At 64.2% G+C, this 23,307-nt stretch overlaps 2 protein-coding genes across 19 annotated transcripts in view; one reads left to right on the top strand and one right to left on the bottom strand.

The window, feature by feature from the left end:
- Positions 1-21,238, bottom strand: Palm (paralemmin). 13 transcript variants are annotated; one of them, XM_046444417.1, is made up of 9 exons: positions 21,176-21,238; positions 11,852-11,903; positions 11,599-11,679; positions 11,326-11,453; positions 9,331-9,481; positions 8,048-8,069; positions 7,187-7,249; positions 4,943-5,074; positions 1-1,885 (listed from the first exon to the last, which is right to left on the bottom strand). In XM_046444417.1, the coding sequence occupies exons 1-9, from the start codon at positions 21,178-21,180 to the stop codon at positions 1,368-1,370; spliced, it is 1,152 nt and encodes a 383-aa protein (XP_046300373.1). In that variant the 5' UTR covers positions 21,181-21,238; the 3' UTR covers positions 1-1,367. The 13 variants fall into 13 exon arrangements, with proteins under 13 accessions (XP_046300373.1, XP_046300371.1, XP_058435249.1 ...); XM_046444415.2 differs by lacking the exon at positions 21,176-21,238 and adding an exon at positions 19,534-20,401; XM_058579266.1 differs by lacking the exons at positions 8,048-8,069; positions 21,176-21,238 and adding exons at positions 16,080-16,217; positions 16,541-19,383.
- The window catches only part of Prss57 (serine protease 57), an 8,904-nt gene continuing 5,850 nt past the window's right edge, over positions 20,254-23,307 (top strand). The window contains exons 1-3 of one of the 6 annotated variants that reach the window (XM_058579277.1): positions 20,254-20,327; positions 22,136-22,368; positions 22,840-22,958. The gene's annotated coding sequence lies outside the window, so the exon portion shown is untranslated. Of the gene's footprint in view, positions 20,328-21,428; positions 22,369-22,839; positions 22,959-23,307 lie in introns of those variants that run through there. The other 5 variants (XM_058579276.1, XM_058579279.1, XM_058579281.1 and 2 more) reach the window with 5 other exon arrangements.

Genomic DNA, 23,307 nt, shown 5'->3' on the forward strand with positions numbered 1-23,307 from the left:
TGGGCTGTTCGCACTGTTTATTTGCTTCTCTGGGAAAGTCGAGAACATCGGGGCCTCATCACACATCAGAAGCAGAGGGCAGCAAGGGCACTTGAGCGGAGGCTCGCGGCTCGAGGGGCTCGGGCAGATTCGAGGGAGGAAGAGAGGGTCCCACGGCCACTGCCCAGGCCACCCCCAGAGACAACCCCTCCTCCCAGCTGCCGGAGGGGCTCCATGCAGCCAGGACCCAAGCTCCATCCAGCCTGGTCCCTGCAGTCACCCTGTAGCAGCTGACCGCTGGCCAAGAGAAGACCCAAGTGCGGGCCCCGGGCTGGAGGCCTGGTCGCCAAAGCCAGCACTCAAGGAGAGGGCTCTGTGAGAGTGGGCACGAGTGTGCCTCCGGGGCCTAGCAGGGCCGTCCCCAGGCAGGGAGCCCCTGCCACATCCAGTGAGGGCGGTGAGCAGGCTCACCCTGGGCTGGGTGGCCCACCGGGTCTCCGGCTCCAGCCAGGGAGACCTCCCGGCCCAGAAGTGCTCCAAGCCCAGCAGAGCTGGCAGGTGGGGCGGACTTCTTGGGTATGGTTAGGGGAACCCAAGACCCTGGTCCAAGCAGGCTGGACAGGAGGCCAGGAGCGGCCACTGGGGTCCCCAAATTAGCACCAGGAGGAAGGAGGTCCCAGTGGGGGGACAGAAACTCAGGACAAGAGCAGCTCATGTGGCCCTTGTGCAGGGGGCAGCTCCTAGACCCCAGCCTTCCCTGTCTAGGAGACAGCTCAGGGGTTACAGACCCCTCCCAATGGGGCACATCCCCCCAGTCCTCGCCCTAAGTGCCATCGTCCACTGGCTGGGCCTGTGGGGGTACATGTCAGGCTGAGGATGTCCAGAGAAGCCCGTGCTCCATTCTAAGACCTCAAGCCCCATAAGAAGCGTGGCCTCACCCAACTGCCCAGGGATGGGGGCCAGCGCCTTTGGCAGGGCCCCTTAGAGTCCCACTACCAGGCCCCGGGACCCCTCGGCTCCTGGTCCCCTCAGAAACTTGTGGGAGGTGGCAGGAAGGCACAGGCGGCTGGCCACAGGCCACACCAACCAGGACCCTGTGGGCGCGAGCCACATCAAGAAGCTGCCGCAGTCTGGGGTCCTCGCTGGGGAGAGCAGGCCAGCCCGTTTCTCTGCACCAGTGCACGGCTCGGGGTCCAGGCTGAGGGCGGGGTGTGCCGGCAGGCGGGGCCCCGTCCCCCCTTCAGTGAAAGAAAACTCAAGGGACGTGAAGCAACACGCAGGTCCTGGGCCCGTGAGGTTTGGGTGCAGGGTGGGCAGGTGCCAGGAGGGGCCGGGCTGGCGGGAGTCTGGTGTGGAGGGTGGGGCCGGGGTCTGGGGGCCGGGCCGGCTCACATGATAGAGCAGCATTTGCAGCGCTGCTTCTTCACGTCCAGGTCCTGGGGGTCGCTGGTGGTGGCCTCGGGCCCCACCTGGTCCTCCTCCCTGGAGCCTGCGGCGCCAGGGGGCTCTGCTGCGCTGCCATTGGGCGGGGCGGGCTCCTTGGTCTCTGCCGCATCCTCGATGACCACCAGCTCGGCCGTGATGGCGTCCTGCAGACCCAGCACCTTCTTGGTCTCAGCCTCATCCTCCACATTCTGGTAGCCCATGAAGATCATGGTGACCGGGGGCTCCTGGCCGGGCTGGGTGCCCGAGGTGGCCTCGCCAGGCTGAGCCTGCACACCAGGGATCTCGCGCCGGGCGGGCGTGGACCGGATTGCCTCCACAGGCCCCCCGGCCTCAGCTGCCCCAGCTGTGGACCCCGCCTCGCTCAGAGCGGCCTCGTCTGCTTTGTGGAGGAGCTCGTCCACCTCGGAGGAGCTCAGTGGGTGGACGCCGTCCTCGGCGGTGCCGTCCAGGGCGTGGACAACTGCACAAGAAGAGACAGAGGTGTGAGTGGGCTCCCAACAGGAAGCAGATTCCCTGACGGACAGCTAGAGCCCTCAGGCTGTGGACGCAGCCAGCGGGTGCACAGAGGAAAATCCACAGCTGCCTCTGAGGCAGCCTGGGAGACAGGGATGGGGCGTCACCATCTTGCATTTTGAAACTGTCCCATATTCTTCAGCCAGCCAGCTCCTGTGCAGTCACCTGGCAAAGCAGGTGACACAGTTTGGACCTGGAACGTCCCCCAAAGGCTCCTGTGCTGAGGGCTTGGTCCCCAGTGAGCAGTGTGCAGAGGGGGGGTCTCCAGGAAGAGGGTGGACCTGCGGGCTCTCCCCGTCACTGGGGTGATCCCCGGAAGGGCCCACAGCTGAAGGGCTCATGGGAGGTGGTGGAAGTTGGAGGGAGGGAGTCCTTGGTCTGTACCCGTCCCCTTCCCTCTCTCCCCCTCTGCCTCACCTCAGCCCAGAGCCATGGAGCTGCTGACCAGGGGCTGAAACCCCTGAACCATGAGCCAAAATAAATATCTCCTCCTCTGAGCTGTTTTTCTCCGGTAAACTGTCACAGCAGCAGAAGCCAACACAGTAGGCCGGGGGTTTTTCTTTCCATCGTAAAGATGGCAAGAACGAGAATTTAAACAGGGAAGCATCTAGCCCCGTCACTCTGGCAGCCAGGGCTAGACCCCGTTGCTTGTGGCAGTCTGGTCCTGGTGTGCAGGGTCCACATCCTGGGGGCAGGAGGTGAGAGCAGCAGGGATTCCGGACTCTCCGGTCTCTGGGTGCCCTGGGCGGGCCCTGAGTGAGCCGTCGGCCATTCAGTCTTCCCTCCCATAGGTGCCTGGACGGCCGTCCGGTCTCGGGATCTGACGGTCCACACCTCCACCCTTTCCCAACTGTGCTGTGCTCCCTGAGGACCAGGCTTCAGCCCTAGAAGGGCCCCTGGCCGTGGGCGACACCCGCCGCAGACCAGAGACCTGCACCCCCTCCTAGGAACCAGCTAGCTGCCCAGGGTGGCACCTCGTCCTGACCCAGGGCGGGGGTCCTGCACCCGGATGCCAGGAAAGTCTGGGAGGGGTCCCTGCTCCCAGGACAGAGGGTGGGGTGCACACTGCCCTGAGGCAGGATGTGAACCCCAGGCTGCCACGAAACGGCTCAACTTCCATCCCCAGCAGGCAGAGTCCAGTGTGGCAGGTCTGGGGTCCCCGGGGTGGGGCAGGGACGGGGGCAGGCCACCTGGAGCTGGGTGGGGTGGGCAGGTGGGGGTGCCACGTGCCCCTTCTCACCCAGGAGCGCCTGCCCCAGGCCACGGGACCACAGCTGGGGCTGAACCAGGCCTGCACTCACCTGACCCAGCTGGGCTGGCATCAGAGACGCCCCGAGTCACAGCTGCCTCCCAGCACCCAAGGCCTTGGCACCAGAGCCTTGCCAGGCACTGACACCACTCGGGCAGCCCCTGTGGCTCTCGTGACAAGAGCAGCACTGATGAGGCTGAGGCACATGGAGCCTCCCCCCACCAGCGGGGAGCACACGGCACTGGGGCCTGGAGGCCAGAAGTCCCCACCAGCCAGCCCTCCTGAGCCCAGACAGGAAATGGACACCCGTGCCACACATGGCCTAGCCACCTGCAGGGTGCTCTCCCTTGGCCAGGGCAGGAGCCAGGGGCACTGCAGCATATCCCACACTGGGGGCCACCATCAGGAGCCTGTGACCCAGCTGCCGCGTGGAGGGACCTGAGGACCTGTGCTCAGTGATAGCCAGACACACCGGCCACATTCTGTGACCAGTGACAGACTGGACCTGGGGTGCAGGGCTGGAGGGACGGGGGCTGCTTGAGGGGCTGGGCGTCCCTGTGGGGGATGGAGTGCTCCCCGTGAACTATCGACCCGAGGCGTCTCTCTTCCAAGCTGACATTCCGTGATATGGGATCAGAGGGACGAAGGCTTTCCGGGCCCCCTCCTCCTGGGTCCCTGCCTCCTGGTGGCATCCCCGGCACCTGGTCCCTCCTGGCCCCTGGGTCAGGCACCCTGGGTTGATGCATGACTGTGTTTTGTGGTGCTGGGGATGGAACGAGGCCCTCCTGCCTGCTGGGCCAGCACTGACCACTGGACACCACCCCCCATAAGGCACCTGAGAACCAAATCAGATTTCAGCCCCTCCCTGCCACACCTGGGGCTCCTGTAGTCCCTCTGGCCCAGTCCCTCGGCCCTCCTCAGGCCTCTGCCCACACTGAGGCCCTGCTGGGCACTCCTTCCCACTCACTCCCGAGAAGCCCCCACCAGCCCCAGCTGGAGACTCCCGAGGCCCCTGTACATCCCTGGGTCTTCCAGGAGTTTTGTCACAATAAGATCACTTAAAGGGCAACCAGGCAGGTGGCGCAGGCCTGTCCTCCCAGCTGCTCAGGAGGCCGAGGGAAGAGGGCACAGACTCAAAGCCAGCCTGGTCAACATACTAAGGCCCTGCCTCATACCGAAAGGGAAAGGGCTCGGGTATAGATCTGTGGCAGAGCAGCCCTGGGTTCAATCCCCAGAACTGCAAAATAAACACATGAATCAGTCAATTAAAATGAATACGTGAAGCAGGGCACAGAGCGCACACCTATAATAATCCCAGAGGCTCTGGAGGCTGAGGCCGGAGGATTGCAAGTTTGAGACCAGCCTCAACAACTTAGGGAAACCCCTGTCTCAAAATTAAAAAGGTGGGGCTGGGATGTGGTTCTATGGTACAGCACCCCTGGATTCAATCCCTAGTACCAAAAATATTTTTAAATAAATAAGTGAGCAGCGAATGGGCTCTGGAGGGGCTGGGCCGCACCCCCAGAGCTTGGAAGGGGACTCTCCTGAGGGCTCCTACTCCAGCCGCATGTCTGCAACAGGGTCCGGCCACAGCATTTTCTGAGGGAATGACCGTGTGGGCCACAGCCAGGGCCCAGGACCTCAAACCCGTGGCAGGGGTGGGGGCACTGGGCCCTGCTCCGTGGGCCTGGCTGTGCTGAGCCCTGCCGGGGCCTGCACCCGGCTCTGGCTGGAGGCCGGCAGGCGGGGGCGTACCTTTCGTCTCGTCCTCGTAGACCTTGATGCCCTGAGGAAGCGGCTCCCGGGGGAGCAGTGTGGTGCTGGACAGCACCCGGGTCTCCCCTGTCACCTTGTCCTTCTCCACAGTGATCTCAACTGAGTACATGGCTGCCACGAGAGGCACGGGTTATGCCGATCCCGCCCTCCCTCGTGCCCTGGGGGCAGCCGCCAAGCCAAGGGGGGGGCAGCGCAGAGCCAAGCAGAGACGGGTGCCGGGTGCCGTGTGCCGTGCGGACCTGGCCTCCCCCGCTCCACAGCCTCCCGGGCCTCCCAGTGCCCGGGGCTTGGGCCCGAGTTCCTCTGCTGGGCCTTGGAGGCCCATCCTGCCTTCAGCCCCACGGCCCTGGTCCTCCCCTCTGCACCTGGAGCCCTGCTGGGCACCAAGCTCATCTCCACATCCAGGCTCCACCCCCTCCGGGGGAGCGCAGTGGGTGGGAGAGGCCCAGCAGCCCAGCCCCCAGCACAGCCTGACCTCTGTCCACCCAGACCCTCTGCACATCTTGCTTCCTCGACCAACTGGGCTGACTGCAGTGTGACGCTGCAGGACGTCAGAACTCGAAGCTGTGGCTCTGCAGCCAGCCTCTCACTGCTGCTCTGTGAAGCCGTGGAGAGGAGGGTCCTCGAAGCAGCTGCCCCTGGACAGACCTCAGCCCCAGCCCCCAACCTGCCCAGGCAGGAAGGAAAGGTGCCCAGTGCTGGAGCCATGGAGCAGCGCCTGCAGACCTCACCTGCAGGGACGCCAGAGCCAAGGTCCAGGGCCTCTCGAGCCTGCGGTCCCTCAGCCTGGCTCACCTGGGGTACCCCCAAAGCCCTCAGCCCTCATGGTCATCTGGGTCTCCTCCTGCCACCTGGCCTCTGGTGCTCAGGCCCAGCCCCGTCCTGGGCTCCGCTCTGCTCCAGGGGCCTCATCCAGGCCCAGCTCTGATCCCCAGGAGGACCTGGCCCTCAGCTCCCTCACCCCCAGAGCCCAGGCCCCACTCACCTGCCCTGCATCTGCCCCTGGGCTTCCACCCAGCCAGGGCGGCTCTGTCCTTCTGGGCCTCTCCCCTCTCACCCCACTGCAGGCTCCTGGCCCAGTGGGGCTCCAGCCTCCCACATCCTACCTCCTCCACAGTCGTCCCACCGTCCACCCTGGACTTGAAGCCACCCCTGCCCTGGTCCTCAGCCTTCCCCGGCCGAGTCCTCCCAGTGCCCTGTGAGTCTATGTTCTTGGCTCTGTGTTCTTAAATTGTAGAGTGAGTTGCCCCCACTCTGTGTCCCTCCTGCCTGGCATACAGCAGGTACTGAATAATGCCGAACGAGTGACTGTTATTTAATCTCTTGTCCTTGAGTGGCCTAACATCCCTGTCCCTGGACAGCGACTTCCAAGGCCACCCACACTGTTGGGCAGGTTATACACTGCACAAAGACAAGGGCCAAAGGAAAAAGTGGGGGGTACCTCACCTGGGTGCCACAGGGCTGGTCTAACTGGCACAGGCCCTAAAAGCACCCTGCACTCTGAAATGCTCCCCTTGGCCTCCTGCCACCATGTAGGAGAACTTCAGCCTCCCTGAGACCCCCTCTCTCTCAGGGCACTGTCACACCCTAGTCCCCCTCATAGGTCTTCACTTCTCTTCCCAACTCAACAACTTCTCTGTGTTTTCTCAGGACTTGTCACTGTCTAGTCCTGTGTGGGACCAGGCCGGCCCTGGGTGCAAGGCCCTGGGTGCTCAGTCCCCTTCTGGCTGGCAGATGGAGCATGGCTCCCCGTGTCTAACCAAACAGGACTGAGCCTAACCCGGGCCCCGGGCTGCCTCCAGGATGAGGTGCCCTCTCTCACACGGTCCTGCTGCCTGAGGCCCCAGAGGCCAGTGGGATTTGCAGCCAGTGTCCTCAGCCGTGGAGCGGGTGCAGGCCTGTGCCCCCCCACCCCCACCCCAGGGGCCACCTTGAGGTTAAGAGGTACAGAAGCCAGGGCACTGGGTTAAAGTCGCCATGCGCGGGGCCTGCCTTCCTGGGGAAGCCTGGCTGGTGTGTGGCCCAGGGCCGAAGCAGAGGATGCCGGAGGCCCACCCCCAGCCCAGAGCCTCAGCCTCAGTCCACACACCACCCCCGTGACCACTGCCCACTTCCGACCTTGCCAGGGCAGGTCTGGGTCACCCCTACCCCACCAGGCCCCAAGGACTGAGCTGTGGTCTGGTCGGCGGCAGGACACAAGGCCGGAGCCTGGGTACCACCCACCTGCCTTCACCATGGGGGAGCCTCCGATGGTCCGCACAGGGGTGTTGGACACCTGTTTCTCGGCTGGGCAGGCAGGGTGGAGAAAGGGCGGAGAGAGAAGGTCACACAGCCCTCCACAGGCTCAACTCACCGCAGGTACATGCACCCAATACCTGGGACCCTTCCATGCACTGGGCCCCCAATACCTGGGCCCCTTCCATGCACCTGGACCCTGATGCACACAGAGCCCCCCCAAAGGAAATGCCAGGTTGGGTTCTCACACCTCGGCTCAAACGACTTTCACAACGTCCCGAGAGGCTGCACGGATTTACTTTAATTATTAATTCTACAGTCGGTCAAGGAGACCCTCTTCTCACGAATAATCAATTAACGCACCACAAATCAGGCCTGAGATAGGTGGGCTGCCCCGGCCACAGGGGGGGGGGGGTCTGCCCTGTGCTTTGCAGGGAGACAGGCCCACTTAAAACAGGCTTAAAAACGGGACTGGTGTTTCACAACTCACCGAGCTTGGACTTACTGAACGTAATGCACTATCATGCTGACATCTAGACTATGTCCCGCGTCATGGCAGGTGAGTGGCCCACGCCTGTCATCCAGCGGCCACCACGTGGCAGGAACGCTCGGCTGGACGGCCCCAGCAAGCAGGGACCCACCTGCCACGGCCGGGTCTCAGTCCCGCGGCGGCCTTGGTCTCTAGGGCAGGATTTCTGCCCCACGTTACAGACCCAAGAACAGGCCGACCCGCCCGCAGAGCCGTCGCTGGGCCCCTCCCGCGGCCGTGGTGAAACCGAGCAGAGACCCGGCAGGCAGAGCGCGCCGCCCCCCGCCCGCCGCCAGGGGGCGCGCGGGCCCCGCGCCTACCTTTGGGCGTGCCCGGCGGGGTCTGCAAGAAAGAGGCAGAGGGTCAGCCAGCGCCCGCGCGGCGGTCCGCCACCCGCTGCGCCTGTTTCCCGTCCCGTCTCTCCCGGCCGTCACACCCCCTGGCGTTGGGGCCGGAAATGTGGGAAGTGGGGGTGTCACCCCGCCCAGGCCTTCTGGTCCCCCACCACTCCAGGGCTCCACTCCCGACCAGTTCTGTGGTGGTCTTCCCTGCCCAGCGGCCGTCTTCTGGCTGCTCCTTAAGCCTCACCTGAAAGGCTGCTCATCTCTCCCCACAGGGGCTCCGGGGTCTCTGGCCCTCCCACCAAGCCCCCTCTCTCAAGTGGGCAGGGGCCGGCTCCCGGTCTCCAGGAGGAGGAGCAGGAGCTTTGGGCATGCTCACTGCCCCTGAAGTTGCGGTCCTGCTCAGGGTCTGCCTCTCCCCAGGAGGCCCGCAGGCAGCAGGGGCAGCGGGGAGTGCGTGCTCACCTCCCGCGACACCCGCCTGCACATGTGCCGTCTGCCGGCAGAACTCCTACTCAGCCTTCAAATCCCACACCTCCAGGAAGCCTGCCCAGCCTCTTGTGAATCACATGCTTCCTTGGGTCCCACATCTCCCTCTTCCTGGTCTCCCAAACCAGGCATGGTCAGCAGGGAGGGTGGCAGACCAACAGGACACAGCTGCAGCTCCCTGGGTCAGGGGCCATACTGACCCCACAAGACAGGGGTGCAGAGAAGGAGGCAGGCCCCAGGGCCCCTGAGCCCACTGGGAGAGGCGTGGGGCACAACGTACACAGGTGCTGACCCTGACTTGGAGGTCTGTCTTAACATGTCTGCTCCAGGGCAGATCCCAGAAGCAAAGGCCAAGCCAGATGGTGGCCTGGGGCCAGGCTCTCTCAACCTCCCTGGGCCTGGGGTTTGTCTCTCATCCAATGGGACACTGCTCCCCCCTGGAAGGGCTGTCCAACACACGGAGCGCCCAGCACAGGGCCAGGGGCTCAGTAGGTTCAATGACAGGGGGCATCCATCAAAACCTCCCTCCCTGTGGGTCTGGCTTCATCTAGGGCTTGGCCCACCACTCACTGAGCCCTGGTAATGTCCCTAGCTAGTATTCTAATAGCTCTTGCATCTTACAGACGGGGAAACTGAGGCTCAGAGAGGCCAACATGTCCCAGGCTGCACAGCCGGGCCTCAAACCCCAGCACCTGCTAGGATCTGTGCTTGGGCCACTGGGCATCCGCAGAGGAAGGGGTCAGAGCCAGGGATCTGCCCACTCATCATCTCACCTGTTCTGGGCTGCACACCAACTCCCCCCGGGGCTGCTCCTTGGCTGGGCTTGGGGCCAGGGTCCGGGCTGGACTGGGCGCTGCCTTGTCCTCTCTCAAGGGGGCAGGGGCCGGCTCCCCATTCTCCAGCACATCGATTTCCCTTTCCAGCCTGAGGAGGGGCAGGTGTGAAGGCCTCTGTGTGCCGGGGCCCTTCTGGCACTTTCTGCCCGAGGACCAGCTGGTTTTGACTTTTCCTAACAGCACTGCACCACGGTGCTCTCATCACACCGCTTGACAGTCGGAGAAACCGAGGCACGGCACAGGGTCCCGGGCCAGCAAGGAGCCACCGGACTCGCCCCAGGGCTGGCTCGGCACATCCCTTCACAGTTGGCTGCAGACCCCCCCCTTCCACTCAGATCCATTTTTTTCCCCCACAGGAAACACTCTCTCTTCAGGGACAATGGAAAAAAACGTCACTTTCTGAGAGTCAGGAGATAATGGTACGAATAAACCCAGTGAAAACCAAGCCAGGGTGGGAAGCACAGCGCAGCTCAGGGGCTCCGCTCAGGCCTGCCACCCGCTCCCCAGGCCACCCCCAGGCCGCCCCCAGGGCCACCCCCAGGGCCAAGACACAAAGACCCCCAGGGCCTCCCGGCTGTGCTCCTGCCTGCAGGGGGCGCCTGCCAGCCCCAGGCTGAGTGAAGCAGCCCCAGGGATTCCTGCCTCCCTGCTGGGGAGGGGAGGAGGCCGCGAGGGGGGACCCTCAGCTCCCCCAACTCACCAGACCCCACATGCCTATCGTCACCACCCACCACCCAGGGCCAATCCCCCCACATGCTTCCTCTCAAACCAGTCGGTCAGGACTCTGGCCAGCTTAGGTCCAGCACAGCGGCCTTTGTGCTGGGCAGACTCTCGCCTCTCAGGCCCCTCCCCTGGTGGAGGAGACACTTGGGATTTGGGTCATTTCTCTCTTCCCTGACACCATCACTCCTGTCACTCCTGCCTGCCCGGAAACTCCAGGCGTTTTGTCCCAGCAGGGAAGGCCACTGGCCCCATCCTGCCGGCCCCGCCCACCCCAGGCTTCCTGCAGGCCTAGCTGCCCAGGGCCCAGCACCGGCAGGACAACGCAGGGAGCCAGGAGGAAACTGCAGTCCTGTGCTGGGGGCCACACGCGCCTCCTTCCCAGCCTCTTACACCTGGGGCTGTTGAGAGCCGGGCGGGGGTCCCTAGCCCAGAGGCCAGCAGGGCAGCCTCAGTCCCCATGGCCCCGACCCCTGCGAAGCCTGCTGCTCCAGGGCTGCCCACGTACCCTCAGGACAGCCCCTCGGGCTCTTCCCTGCCCATGCCTCAGCCAACCTCGGTCCTGGAGCCAGTACTCCTGACTGCTCAGGACCGTGCCACCTGACCCCCCATCCCTGGCTCCCGCCCAGAGACAGACCCTCCAGCTGGGCCTGGAAATGGACCCCAGACATTGATGGACCCTAAAAAACTTGGAGAAGGACCCTAGGAACTCGCTTGGAGATGGGCCCCGGGCACCCACCTGGAGATGGACCCCGGCCACCCACCTGGAGATGGACCCGGGCACCCACCTGGAGATGGACCCTAGGAACTTGGTTGGAGATGGACCAGGGCACTCACCTGGAGAAGGACCCTAGGAACCCGCTTGGAGATGGACCCCAGGAACTCGCTTGGAGATGGACCCTGGGCACCCACCTGGAGATGGACCCTAGGAACTCGGTTGGAGATGGACCCCGGGCACCCACCTGGAGATGGACCCTAGGAACTCGCTTGGAGATGGACCCCGGGCACCCACCTGGAGATGGACCCTAGGAACTCGGTTGGAGATGGACCCCGGGCACCCACCTGGAGATGGACCCTAGGAACTCGCTTGGAGATGGACCCCAGGAACTCGGTTGGAGATGGACCCCGGGCACCCACCTGGAGATGGACCCCAGGCACCCACCTGGAGATGGACCCTAGGAACTCGCTTGGAGATGGACCCCGGGCACCCACCTGGAGATGGAGCCCTCCAGGAGCTGAACCTTCTGCTCGTCCTCCTGCATCTGCCTCCTCATGTCCTCCCCATCTGAGGCCGAGGAAGGTGTCCCCTCCAGCAGCCAGCGTTCCCGCAGGGCCTTGGACTGTGCAGCAGGGGTCAGGGTCAGGGTCAGGTCAGGACTGGGGTCAAGGACACAGTCAGCATTGGGCACATGCTCAAGCTTAGGGTCAGGAGTGGGGTCAGGGTCGCCACCCATGGCCTCCATGGCCGAGGCCCCTCCCTCGGACCTTGAGGTGCTGCAGTTGCCGCCTGTCCTCCTCCAGCTGCCGGCGCTTGCCCTCGATCTCCGCCTGCCTCCTCCGCCTCTCCTGGTCGGGGGAGTCGCGGGGTCAGCCCGGCTGGCCACAGGGCCCCACGCCCCTCCCCGAGGCCCCACAGGCCTGTGTCCTCTGGAAGTGAGGATGGCGCTGGGCCTGCTGTCCCGCCCAAGACCCCCGTCCCCCAGTGCCCAGCCTCCCGTCCCTGGTGGGCAGGACTCACGGCAATGGCCTGGAGCCGCTCCTGCTGGGCTGAAGCATCCGCCTCGAGGACCCTGGGGTGAGACAGGTCACGCTGGTCCACTCTGCTTCCAGCCAGCCCCTGGTTCTGCCCTTGTGCAGGGACAGAGTCTTGCTACTGACCCTTTCCCCTCTGGAGAGTGGGCCCTTCCCTGCCCCTCAGAGGCAGCGGTCACTCTATCAGCCTCTCAGGTCATTAACTCACTGGGCAAACCCTCCAGCGCCCTGGGCAGGGCCAAGGGAGGGACAGCCTGAAGGAGGTGCACAGGAGGTGACAAGCCCCGCCCGCTGATGGGTCTGGGAAAGGGGGGCGGTGAGCCTGGCCGGGGGCCGCACAAGAGTTCGCCAGACACACGGGCCAGAGAAGGGCACTGCAGGGAGCAGGCTGGGGTCAGGGTCAGGACTCTTGCCCACCCAGAGGGGAACCAGGGGAGTGAAGGAGCCACCAGACGGCCCCCAGCCCTGGGTAGAAGGCCCAGAGAGGGTGTGACACCGAAGCACAGCGCGAGTCCTGGCTCTGGTCAGGGAGCCTCCACAGCCGTCTCCAGGGCTGGTGTGCAGCAGGTGCTCAAGAAGCGCACATTGCCACAGGCACCCAGGGACAGGGCTCTGAGCTGCTGGAGGACACCTGGGGGACTCCTGCTCCCCGACCCCGACTCTGCCCAGCATCTGCTCTGGCTGGCCAGGAAGCTGCCTGCAGTGGCAGCCTGGTGAATGTTGGGGACGCTGGTGGCCTGTCGCCTCTGCTGCTGCAGAGCCAGCCGCCTTGGGCCTGAGGTAGGGTCCCACTGTCTGCCCCGAGGCCAGCTGCCCGGGCGGGCCTAGCTGCAGGGGAGTCAGGCGCTGAGGGAACAGACCCCCCAACTGCCGTCCTCCCCTCCCACCCCTAACCTCTCAGAACTGAAGACTGTCCTTGGGCCTGCTGCTGTCCTCAACCCCCTTGGCACGTCAGCCCTGGCGCCCACCAGAGTCCTCCCAAGAGCCCGGTACCTCTCTGGGCCTCAGTTTCCCCATGTGCTCAAGTGAGGAGTGACAAGTACCTCTAGTCCCAAGACTTCCCCTTATATCCCAGAGTTGGGCCAGGGAACAGTACCCAAGCCCCACACCACGCTGGCTCCACCTCAGCCCAGCCTGGGAGGCTGCTCAGGGGACAGACAGACAGCCCAGCTGCAGTCCCTGGCCTGCCCCCCGGGGTTCAGCTCCCAGCCTCACCAGGACTGTGGAGTCGCCCTGCTCCCAGCCCAACAGGTGACCCCGCCCAGACCCTCCCTTCCTGGCAGGCAGCACCTACCGCTCCCAGTGATTCCCAGGGGCCCATCTGTGGCTTCCCATCTCCCTCTCGGGATGCCAGGTTTGGCGGATGGGGCTCAGGAAAGGTTTGATCCAGTTTTCTGACTTAAGGTTCTTCCTGAAGAGCCGGGGCAGCTAGAGCTCTGGGCCTGCCCTGCTGTGATGCAGGCTGGGTGTCCCCATTCTACTCCCCACAGAGATGTCTCCTCCCTTCCTGCTGGCCCCACATTTCCCTGCGCCAGCCCAGGCCTCTACACCTCCTGCTGCCTTAGCCTGGCCCACTCGAACAAGGCAGCTTCTCAGATGAGAAGGAGGCCCCGCCACTCCCTTGCCTAAAGCCTCCTTGTCCTGTCACTCCTAGGGTGGAGCCAGTATGGAACCGGGCAGGGCCCAGCCTCTGTGGCCTGTCCACCCCGCCCCTCTGGCCGGCCCTCCTGTCATGTGGCTCCACACGCTGTGCAGAGCTCACCCCTGAGCAGGGCTGCCTCCTATTTGCTGGGTCCCGCGTGGCTGGAAACCAGGTCCAGAGGACAAGACCAGAGGTGGCCAAGTGGCCTCCAGCAGTCACTGTCCCTGAGAGCCACACTGCAGACTCCCTTTCCTGTTGTGATGTAGCAGGCAGAGCTGGGGCGGGGGCCTACCCAGGCCTCTCAGACCCTGCTGCACACGGGGCCGCACGAGGTCGGCAGTCAGGTGGCCGCTCAGAGCGGACACAGGGACGGCTGTGCGGCCAGCTTGCCAGGCTGGAGACAAGGCGGGTAGTGTCCTTGCTTGGGCGGACTGTCCCCTGGGCCAGGGCAGGGGAAGGTCAGGCGGGCACAGAGAGGCGCCAGGACAAGCTCCAGGAGAGGCCCGGGAAGCGCATTCCCCTCCAGTCCCCACCCCTGTCCCCATCCCAGACTGCGAGCCCAGACAGTGCGCCCCCCTCCCTCCCTCCCCAGCCTGGGGGCGCCACAGCCACCCGCCGCCGCCGCGCCCCCGGTGATGGATGGAGGGCCCGCGGGAGGCGGTCGCCCTGGCAACGCGCTGTCCCCATGGCAACAGGGAGGCCCGGCACGCGGGGGTGGGGCCAGCGCGAGCATCTCCGCCCCCAGACGTGGCTGGGGGGCTGCGTGGCTTCCTGCCGAGGCCTCAGGGGCTGCCTCTAGGGCGCGGGGTTTGTCCACCCCCGGGCTGCAAGAAGGGTGGGCTTCCCGGCCCCTCCGACATCTACCAGGAGGGGCGAGGGGCAGGATAAAGACAGCGAGGCGGCGACTAGAGAGGCCTCATCTGCACAACCTGGCAATCGATAAAGGAAAAGGGCGCTGAGCACTAGTGCGGTAAAGTGAGGCTGTCCTCCTGGGACGCCCTGCCTCCCGAGGACACTGCCCCGCCTCTTCACCCATGAGGGACTGAGGCTGTGGAGGGGCCAGGCGGGTCTGCTACCCGAGGCCCGGCTCTGTCCAGGGCCAGACACAGCCAGGCGCCCCACGGCCCGGATGCGGGGTCTCCTGGAGGCCTGGAGAGGCGGGGCCCCATCACAAAGGGTCTTAGTGCCGGAGGAGAAGCTGGTTTCGCTAAAGGCACGAGTATTCAGAAGAGAGCGGCAGCCCCCGGCTGTGTGATCCCAGGCAACCCACTCCTCAGCCTCTGAGCCTCGCCTGCCTCCGCTGGGCAGTGGGCAGCAGCTCTGAGCCGCTGGGGGAAGATGCTGCACCTGGGTGCCCATCATCCGCGTGGGCAGGCGTCCTGTCCGCGCACTTATTTTAACGGCGTTTGAAGCAAAATCTGGGCTCGAGCGCGGTGCTGTGGGCGGCTCAGGACTCGAGGGTGTGGACTGAGGCTGAGAGATACTCCAGGCTCCCGGAGATGAGCTAATGGGGACCCAGCCCAGGGACAGCACGCAGGGGCCTCCACTTTGCAGAGCATGTGTTTTTTAAAGGTCCAGAGAGGTTATGCAACAGGCCCAAGGTCACCCAGCGGGCAGGACGGCAGTCTGGAGGTGTGGGGGTGTAGTGCGTCTCCCCACAGGGCTTGCCCGGGCAGCAGCACTAGGCTGGCAAGAATGTGAGGGTCCCATCCCAGGGCCGGCACTGGGCCCAGTGTCCAGAACATTCCTGTGCTAACTGAAAGAAAACAGCTGACAGTGACCTTGGCCATGCAGTGGGAGAGTCACGTGGCCCCGGGGAGTGAGGTGCCCAGAGCCCCTTCCCACTGTGGGCTGTGAGGGCAGGCCTCATATCACCTCTCTGGTCCCCCCTGGACTCCCAGGACCGTGTCCACCCCCTGCCCTGCTGCATCCCCAGCCTCCCCCTCCCCCAGACCAGCTCTTTCAGTGGGGGGCCTTGCCCCTGGCCCCATGGGCTCAGCCTCCTCCTCCCCTCCTCCACCTGCAAGCGCAGCCGCACAGCCACCTCTCCCGGGAAGCCCTCCTGGATCTCTGGCCCCTCAGCCCTCCTCAGGAGGGTTCCCAGGGCCCCACAACACCTGTGAGAACAACTCACCACCCATGGAAAAATCTAGAAGCATCACCCCAGGGCAGAGGGGGTCAGGGCAGGCCACAGACCAGAGAATCCAATCTATTGCCCCCGGCCTGGGATGGGGTGGGGAGGAGCTGTACCCTGCCCTGGCCCTCACAGCAGGGAGGGGGCAGCCGGCTGAGACCAGCCCCAGAGGCCACCTCCTCACGGAGCCTCCCCTGACCACCTAAGTTTTGCCCCCAGCACCTCCAAGCCCCCAGCCCACCCAAGAACACAGGATCCAGACCACAGACCAGAACCGTGGAACTCAACGATCTTGCTTTTTTCCTGTCTCCCCAACAGGACAGGGCTGTGCTGTCCCTGGCACACAGCAGGCACTTAATGTCTGCTGGACCAGTGAGCAATCTCAGAGGAAGCCCCCGACCAAAGGGCCCCTGGCCTCAGCCTTCCCCTGCCACACACCTGCCACCCCAGGGCCACCTGCCCTTCACCACATCTTCCTGCTGAGGCTCTGTCCGGCTCACACTGAGCCAAGGCAGGGTCCTCACCCAGCCCAGCACCCACGAGTGACAGCGAGTGACGATACAAAGCACCAGGCATCTGCAGGTGGACAAATGGGTACAAGTTGTGGCCCATCCCTGGAGCGCCCTCACCGTGAGCAGGAGCGAGGTGGCACTGCTGCAGTGGGGGCCTGGTGCTCAGTGAGACCAGACACCGGGGCACCCCGTGTGACAGTGAGAGGAGGGTCCAGGACAGGGCCGCGGGGCAGGGCTGGGGGGCAGGGCCGGGGGGGTGACAGAGTGCTGTGAATTGGGGCTAGTGATAGTCACGTTCTCGGGATTGACAAGCAGCTGAGCCCTCCTCCCGGGGGACCCAGGGCTGCCCACAAAGCCCCCCGAGTTGCAGGTACGCCTCAGACTCACACCCGAAGGGGACCACTGCCCTGTCCCGTGGTGCTGGGAGAAGCCAGGCCGCGGCTGTGGCCTCCGAGGGGACTCTCCTGCAGGAGTGTCAGCTCCGTGGCTCTTCCTGACTCCCGGTGGGACTTCCACCAAGTGCGGGGAGGGTGCTCAGAGGCTGCAGATTTTGGAATTTCAGGTCAGGGCTACTCAACCTGAACTAAGAATGTGAGCTGGACACTGGACATGGGTCAGGAGGCATGGACTGGAGCCTCGGCCAGGCTGAGCAGCTCAGTGTGGCTGACCCATCCAAGCCTACCTTCCCACTGGCCAGGCCAGGCTGGGCTGTGGTCCTGCCACCCACGTGGGCAGCATGAGGCCCTTCCTGGGGCTCTGGTCAGAGTCATGCACACTAAGGAAGGGCACTCCTCCTCGTTCTGTGACAGGGGTCACCAGACTCTGCCCAGGCTGCCGCCGTCCACCCCAGGAGGCTGCAGGTCTGGCCATCCCACCTGCACTCCTCTGACCGTGCGGTGCCCCCGCCTGCCTGCCCTCACTCTGGCCCTCACCAGCCTGGCTTACTGGGCTCCCCAGCCCAGCTCAGGTCGTCTCTGGGACCAGTGACCAGCTCTGGCTGCCTCTGAATTCCTGCTGGAAACCCCTGGCAGGAGACAGCCACCCTGCCTGACTGCTCCTCACACCCACACCGCCACACAGCCACCATCCAAGACAGCAGGCCCCTGCAAGGACCCTCCTGGGCTGGCTGTCCATCCCTGTGGGAGCTCTAACCACCACGCAGCTCTGGAGTCAAACCCAGGAGCAGCAGCCACACCTGTCATCCCAGTGACTCAGGAGGCTGAGGCAGGAGGATCTCAAGCAAGGCCAGCCTGGTATCCCCAGTGACACCCCATCTCAAATAAGATAAAAAGGGGCCAGCGGTACGGCACCCGCCCAGCGTGCACGGCCTGGGTACCAGCCCCAGCACTGCAGGAGGGGAGTGGAGAGGAGAGGCGGGGAGGAAGGGAGGAAGTCCTACAGTCAGGCCTCCTACCTGGCTCTGGTGGAGATGTTCTTGTCAGAGCCCCAACGGGCCCCTTCCTGGACCTGCCCCTGGTACCTTCAAGGCCCTTGCTCCTCTGATGCTCAGACACTGCCCACAGCTCCCCCGGGTACAGTCCAGGCCTGCCAGGATTCAGACCACAAACCAGAGAATGTTCTCATCTTTAGATGCTTCCCACCTCCGGGCCTTTGCACACGCGTGCACCAGGTGCACCCTTCTGTCTGCTGGGTAGACCCTTGAACCATACTTCATAGAAAAGGCCTCGGTGGAAGGGGCCAGGAGACCTTTCCCACACTACTTCTTTCTTGCTATCGGGATTGAACTCAGGGGCGATTTGCACGGAACCACATCCTCAACATGTTTTTTTTTTTTTTTTTAATTTTGAGTCAGGTTCTTGCTAAGCTGCTGAGAACCTCACTGAGTTGCCCAGGCTAGCCTGGAAGGTGAGAGCCTCCTGCCTCAGCCTCCCAAGTTGCTGGGTTTACAGGCGTGGCCACTGCACCCAGTTTTCCCCACACTTCTGACCAAGCTGGGGGTGGGAAGGTCAGCAGGGACGGCTGTTACATGAGCAGATGATTGTTTGGGTGAAGACAGGGCAGAAGAAAAAGTCAGTTGTTTTTATTTTTAACATTTAAAAAAAAAATTTTATGTGGTGCTGAGGATGGAACCTGGTGCCTCACGCATGTGAGCCCCAGCCCCAGCCCAAAAAAGTCACGTTTTTTTAAGAACATCAGCCCACTTTCCAGCTTTAAGGTCCAGGTCCCAGGGAAGGACCTGGCCACAGGCGGAGGCAGAAATGCTGGCCCTGGGTGGTATGAAGGCACGGCCTCACCCCACCTGACAGCACTTAATTTTCCTCAGAAGAAAATCAGCCACAGAAAGCAACATGCCCAAAGATCCCCAGGGAGCCCCACTTCCGAAGGAGTCATAGAAGTGATGGGGAGGGGGCTGCATATGCCCCGGGTCCAAGAACCCTGCCAAGGCTCCCTTCGGCCTGGCTCAGAAAACTAAAAGAAGATGCCAGTGTATCTGATACCCTGGACCCTCCAGACCTCAGCCCTCAGACCCAGGAAAGCACCAAAAAGCTCCCGGGCTCCCACCCTGAGGGCTCCCTGGCTGGGTGGTCTCCTGAGGCTTCTTGACCTCTCTGGGCCTGTTTCCGCACTGGCCTGACTGCCTGCGTAGGAACCAACAGGTTCACCCCATGAGGTACTCAGAGCTGGGCCAGGGAGACAGTCAGTGTCCACCGAGTAAACAAGCCGGCCACTCTGCCCATCCTGCAGCCCCTGGGCTCCCAGTTGAAACTAAATGCCCTCCCTCTGGGGTAGAATGCTACATTGTTACCAAGAAAACCAGAAGTTGTTGCCGCGACATCAGAGCCAAAAAGCCCTGCGCAGACAGAGCGGTTAATGGAAGCTGGTTGTGACATTCAGTCCTCACTGGATTCCTGCCTTAACCCACCCGCTTCTTGGGAGGGAGACCTGCGATTTCGATTTCGAGCTGCAAGGAACCAGCCAGCGCCCCAGCAGACCTCCCTCCGGAGGTCCCCGCCGAGGGCAAGGAGGAATCTGGGGCAGCCCGGGTCTCCCAGGGCAGAGGTCCCCAGCCCAGCACCTGCTCACTGCATCCTGCAGCTCACTGGATACTGGCTGTTTCTGTCAAATCCTCACATTGTTAATGAAAATTCATTTAAGCCTTAAACTCACAGCATTTCCATGTCCTTCAGACCTTAAATGTGATTTTTGAACTCTCCATCACCCTGGGGGCCGCAGCACCCAGCCGCACTCCAGGGTGGTGGGCCAGGAAATCGTGGTGATGGTGAGGTCAGCTGTCCCATTCTGGCTGCCCTGCCTCCGTCCAGGCCCACAGCCCATCTCCCCCCACCCCCGTGGAGAAGGCCCAGGAGTGAGGGCCAGGTGTCCAAGACAGGGCTGCCCCCGATGAAGCCTCTCCCTACCTTCTGTCACCAGGGAGCTGGAGAGAGCTTTTTCCACGGCTGTCCACAGCTGCAGACACCCAGCCCTCCTTCCACCCAGACATAGCAACTGAGGGCCCAGTGAGGGCCCCTGGCACAGCTGACCTATGCCCAAGAAGCTGCAGGGCTAGTGTGGGAGGTACTGTGTGACCCTGGGGCAGCTGCTATCCCCCTCTGAGCCTCAGGATCTTCAGTGGGGAAGGAAAAGGGCGGTGGGAAAGGGAACAATAGGGTCCAACCGGCATATTCCCTCAGCCTGCTCCTCTGGGTGGGTGTTCTCCCTGCCTCCTGCCCCTGGGCAGCCCCCTCCCATGGCCACACCCTGCCCAGGCCCTGCTGTCAGGAGGCCTGAGAAACTCCCCTGAGCCACGAGAGCAAAGCAGATAGCAGATAAACAGGCCGGGGAGGGGACGGGAAGCAGGCAAGTCCAGGCCCTGGCTCCCCCGAGCCCCTGGCTGGGCTCCCCTCCCAGGGCGGTGGGGGAGCAGGCCAGGCCTTTGTCTGGTGTTTCAAAAGCAGAGGACACAGGGTGTCTCTCCTTTCCCAGGCAGGGAGCCTGGCGGTGGCTCCCACCCAGGCCAGGGTGTGGCGGGTCACGGGTAGATCCCGGGAGGAAAGTTACCACTTAGAAAACACAGCCAGAGGGAAGGCTGGGGGAGTGACCTCTGGCCTGGACAGGCGGGCTGGACTTCCATGCCAGCCCCGATGGGTGGGAATGGGGCCCCAGAGGGGGGCACTGCTGGCCCTTTCACAAGGTACACATCTGGACACAGAAGGTGCGTCCCCCTCCACTGCCCATGCAAACCCATCCGGCGACCTGGGGGTGGGGCACCTGTGTGAGTGAGGGGCCTGGCCGCACTCTCACTGGGAAGAGGGGACTGAGCCCAGAGTGACCAGGCACACTCACTGGGCACCTGCGTCCAGAACACTCTGCGGCCAGCCGCTCCCCGAACCCCACACGGAGTCAGCTGCCCACTGCCTCCAGACTCCAGGACTCCAGCTGCGGCCCCCTCCAGGCCCTCTCGGCCACTCCACTGGGTCCCCTTCTTGGGGAAAGGGGCTCAGACTTCCAGAGGGGCGGGAACCAAAGCCAAGCTTCCATCTGGGAACCGCCTCAGCCGCAGGGAGGAAGACCAGCGAGGCCCCTCCCGCCCGCACAACTCACGACAAGCCCTGGCGCCGGACCTGGGCCTGGGCAGGGGCTCAGGACACCTGGCAGGCCCTGGGAGCGCAGGGTGGGGCAGGACTGGCCGAGCGCGAATGCGCGACCGGGGCGCAAGCAGCGGAGCTCGGGCGGGGCGGGGGAGGGGTGCCTGGCCAGAGCCGGCCAGTGCCATTTGGGGAGGGGTCGTGCGGCTCCCTGAGGCCGCCCACCCACAGGTGGCCCATTCTTACCCGGGGGACGCGGGCGGGCGGGCGTACGCCTCCGCCGGGTCCCGGAAGCCCCCAGCCCGGCCCCCCTCCCGCGGCCCCGGGGTCTGCAGGGGAGGCCCCAGGAGTGGCCCCTTGGAAGCGGGCCGGGCCGGGAGCCCCTCGGCGCCGCTGTGGCCGCGCGGGGGCCGCGACGCCCCCACCCGAGGCAGGCGTGGGCCCTCCGGGTGGCGGCCCGCGCGCGCCTACTCACTCCATCTCCGCGCGAGGTCAGGTCCGCGGTGCCGCTGCGGGGACGGCGCGGGCGGGCGGGCGGGCGGGCGGCTAGGGCCTGGCGGCCGGGGCTGCGCGGCGCGGGGGCGGCACCGGCGCGGGCATCGCCGCGCGCGGCGGGTATTGTCCGGGCGCGGCCGGGTGGGCTCGTGCGCGCGCCGCGCTCCCCTGCGCGCCCGCGCTGCGCCTCCTGCCGGCCGCCGCAGGCCGGCGCGCAGTCCCCGCAGCCCGAGGCTCGGCCGGCGGCTCCCAGACGGCTCCCGCCCTCGCCGCCCCCGCCGCAGCGTCGCACCGCGAGCGAGCGGCGCCCTCCCCGAGGTGCCAGCGGGGCCGGGGTCGACGGGCCGGGAGAGGGGAGGGAGCCCCGGACGCCAGGCCGCCGCTCCCGGGAGCCAGCCCGGAGGCCCCGCAGCCCGCCTCGGGTGGGGACCTCCGCGGGGAGAGGCGGAGCGGCAGAGGAAGGACACGGCAGCCAGGGCAGCCTGAGGCCCAGCCAGGGCTAAGGTTGGACCCGGGCTACCGAATCCCAGGGCGCTGCCCAGAGTGGCTGAGGCGGCCACAGGGGGAGAGGCAGGGGCCTGTCTTCCCAGGTCCGTGAGGAAGCCCTCTGGCCACCCACAGGCCCACCCTCTGGCACCTGGGGCTGCAGGCTCGGAGATCTTCCAGAGTCCCAGTCCTTCTGCTCTAGGTGCTGGGTAAATCCGTGCTGCTCTGGGCTGCAGGGAGCAGGCCTTGCACCTACTAAGCACCTGCTGTGTGCCCTACTCAGGTTAGGAAATGAGTGCTTCCTTGATGCCCTTCCTAGAGGAGATGCCCAGGCTCCATGGCCCTGGAGACCCTGGGCTTCTCAGACAGAGGGTCAGAGACCTACTCAGCCTGCTTCTACCTCTCCCCACAATTAACCGAGACTCACTCCCCAGGGGGCTGTGTTTTCTGATAGGAGAAGAAAAAGACATGACCAAGATTTAATCTCTCCACTGTATAAAGAGCACCAGAAAATCAGTGACAACAGCAAGTCGACAGTATCATCATTCATGAGTCCTCACAGACTGTTGTCTAAAGACAGGGAAATCCATTCAGACCCTTATGGAAAGACCCTTCAGGGTCACAGTCCAGCAGTTCTGTGCCAGACCCTCTGCTCTGCAGCCCCAGACAAGCTGGCTCCCCTTTCTGGTGAGTTCAGGAAGCCTGCTCCTCAGGGTGCCAGGAGCTTCTTTCTGGGAGTCAGTAGAGCACAGTTATTTGTTTTAAAACTGCTGTCAAAGGAGAAGGAAATGAAACTGACAAAATTAGAGGCTTCAGCCCTGGCCCCTTGCTCCCTTTCTGTGTGACCTGATGAAGGAGCTTACCCTCTCTGAGCCTGTTTCCCCTTCAGTCACACATGGAGAAAAACAGTGCCCACATCCTCCACATACCTGTCACTGCAGGTGATACTGGTCCCAGCCCCACAGGCACAGGGCTGCCAGAGGTTTTCCACGTCTCTGCCTCTGAGCTCCCCATGAGCTGGGGAAGGTGGGAGCAACACAGACCAGGGTACCCTGGTGCTGACTGCACCATCCTCGGTCTGAGCCCTGGGGACCCTGACACACCAGACAGCCTAGAAGGCCACCAAGGTCAGCACTGAACTATGTTTATGCTCTGCAGATGACCAGGAGCATGTGTGCAGCGAAGGGCACTAAGAGGTGGCCAGACCAACGACAGGTGCTGCAGCCTCCGGACACTGCCCCCAGGGCCTCCCACAGCAGCAGCCCCAGGTCCTGCAGGTGGGGGCTTTGTCCTGACCCTTGGGAGCCCCATGTACAGCTCCTCCTACGGCTCCCTGGGTGGGCAGGCCAACAGAGGCTGCCGCTCAGGACCTTCCACACCGGAGTCTGGTCTGCACCAAGCTCCTTAGGCATTCCACACTCACGCCCCCTGTCCCTGCTCTGTCCCCTCTGTGGCTGTCTCTCTCCTCTGTCTCTCTCCTCTCTCTCTCTCTCTCTCTCTCTCTCTCTCTCTCTCTCCCCCCCTCTCTATGTCTCTCCTGTCTCTGTCTCTCCCCTCTCTGTGTCTCTCCCGTCTCTGTCTGTCTCTCCCCTCTCTGTGTTTCTTCTTTCCTGTCTCTGTCTCTCT

Source organism: Marmota monax, unplaced genomic scaffold, assembly GCF_021218885.2.
Source record: "Marmota monax isolate L192 unplaced genomic scaffold, Marmota_monax_Labrador192_F-V1.1 WCK01_AAM20220418_F8-fsc00102, whole genome shotgun sequence".
Lineage (NCBI taxonomy): Eukaryota > Metazoa > Chordata > Mammalia > Rodentia > Sciuridae > Marmota > Marmota monax.

Coding starts and splice junctions, on each gene's coding strand:
- Palm (XM_058579266.1), bottom strand. CDS start 16,217: ATGCCTGGTGCTTTGTATCGTCACTCGCTGTCACTCGTGGGTGCTGGG. Junction 9,482..11,325: donor CTGGAGGGCTCCATCTCCAG/GTGGGTGCCCGG, acceptor GCCCCTCCTCAG/GCTGGAAAGGGAAATCGATG. Junction 1,886..4,942: donor CTACGAGGACGAGACGAAAG/GTACGCCCCCGC, acceptor CTTCTTGTGCAG/TTGTCCACGCCCTGGACGGC.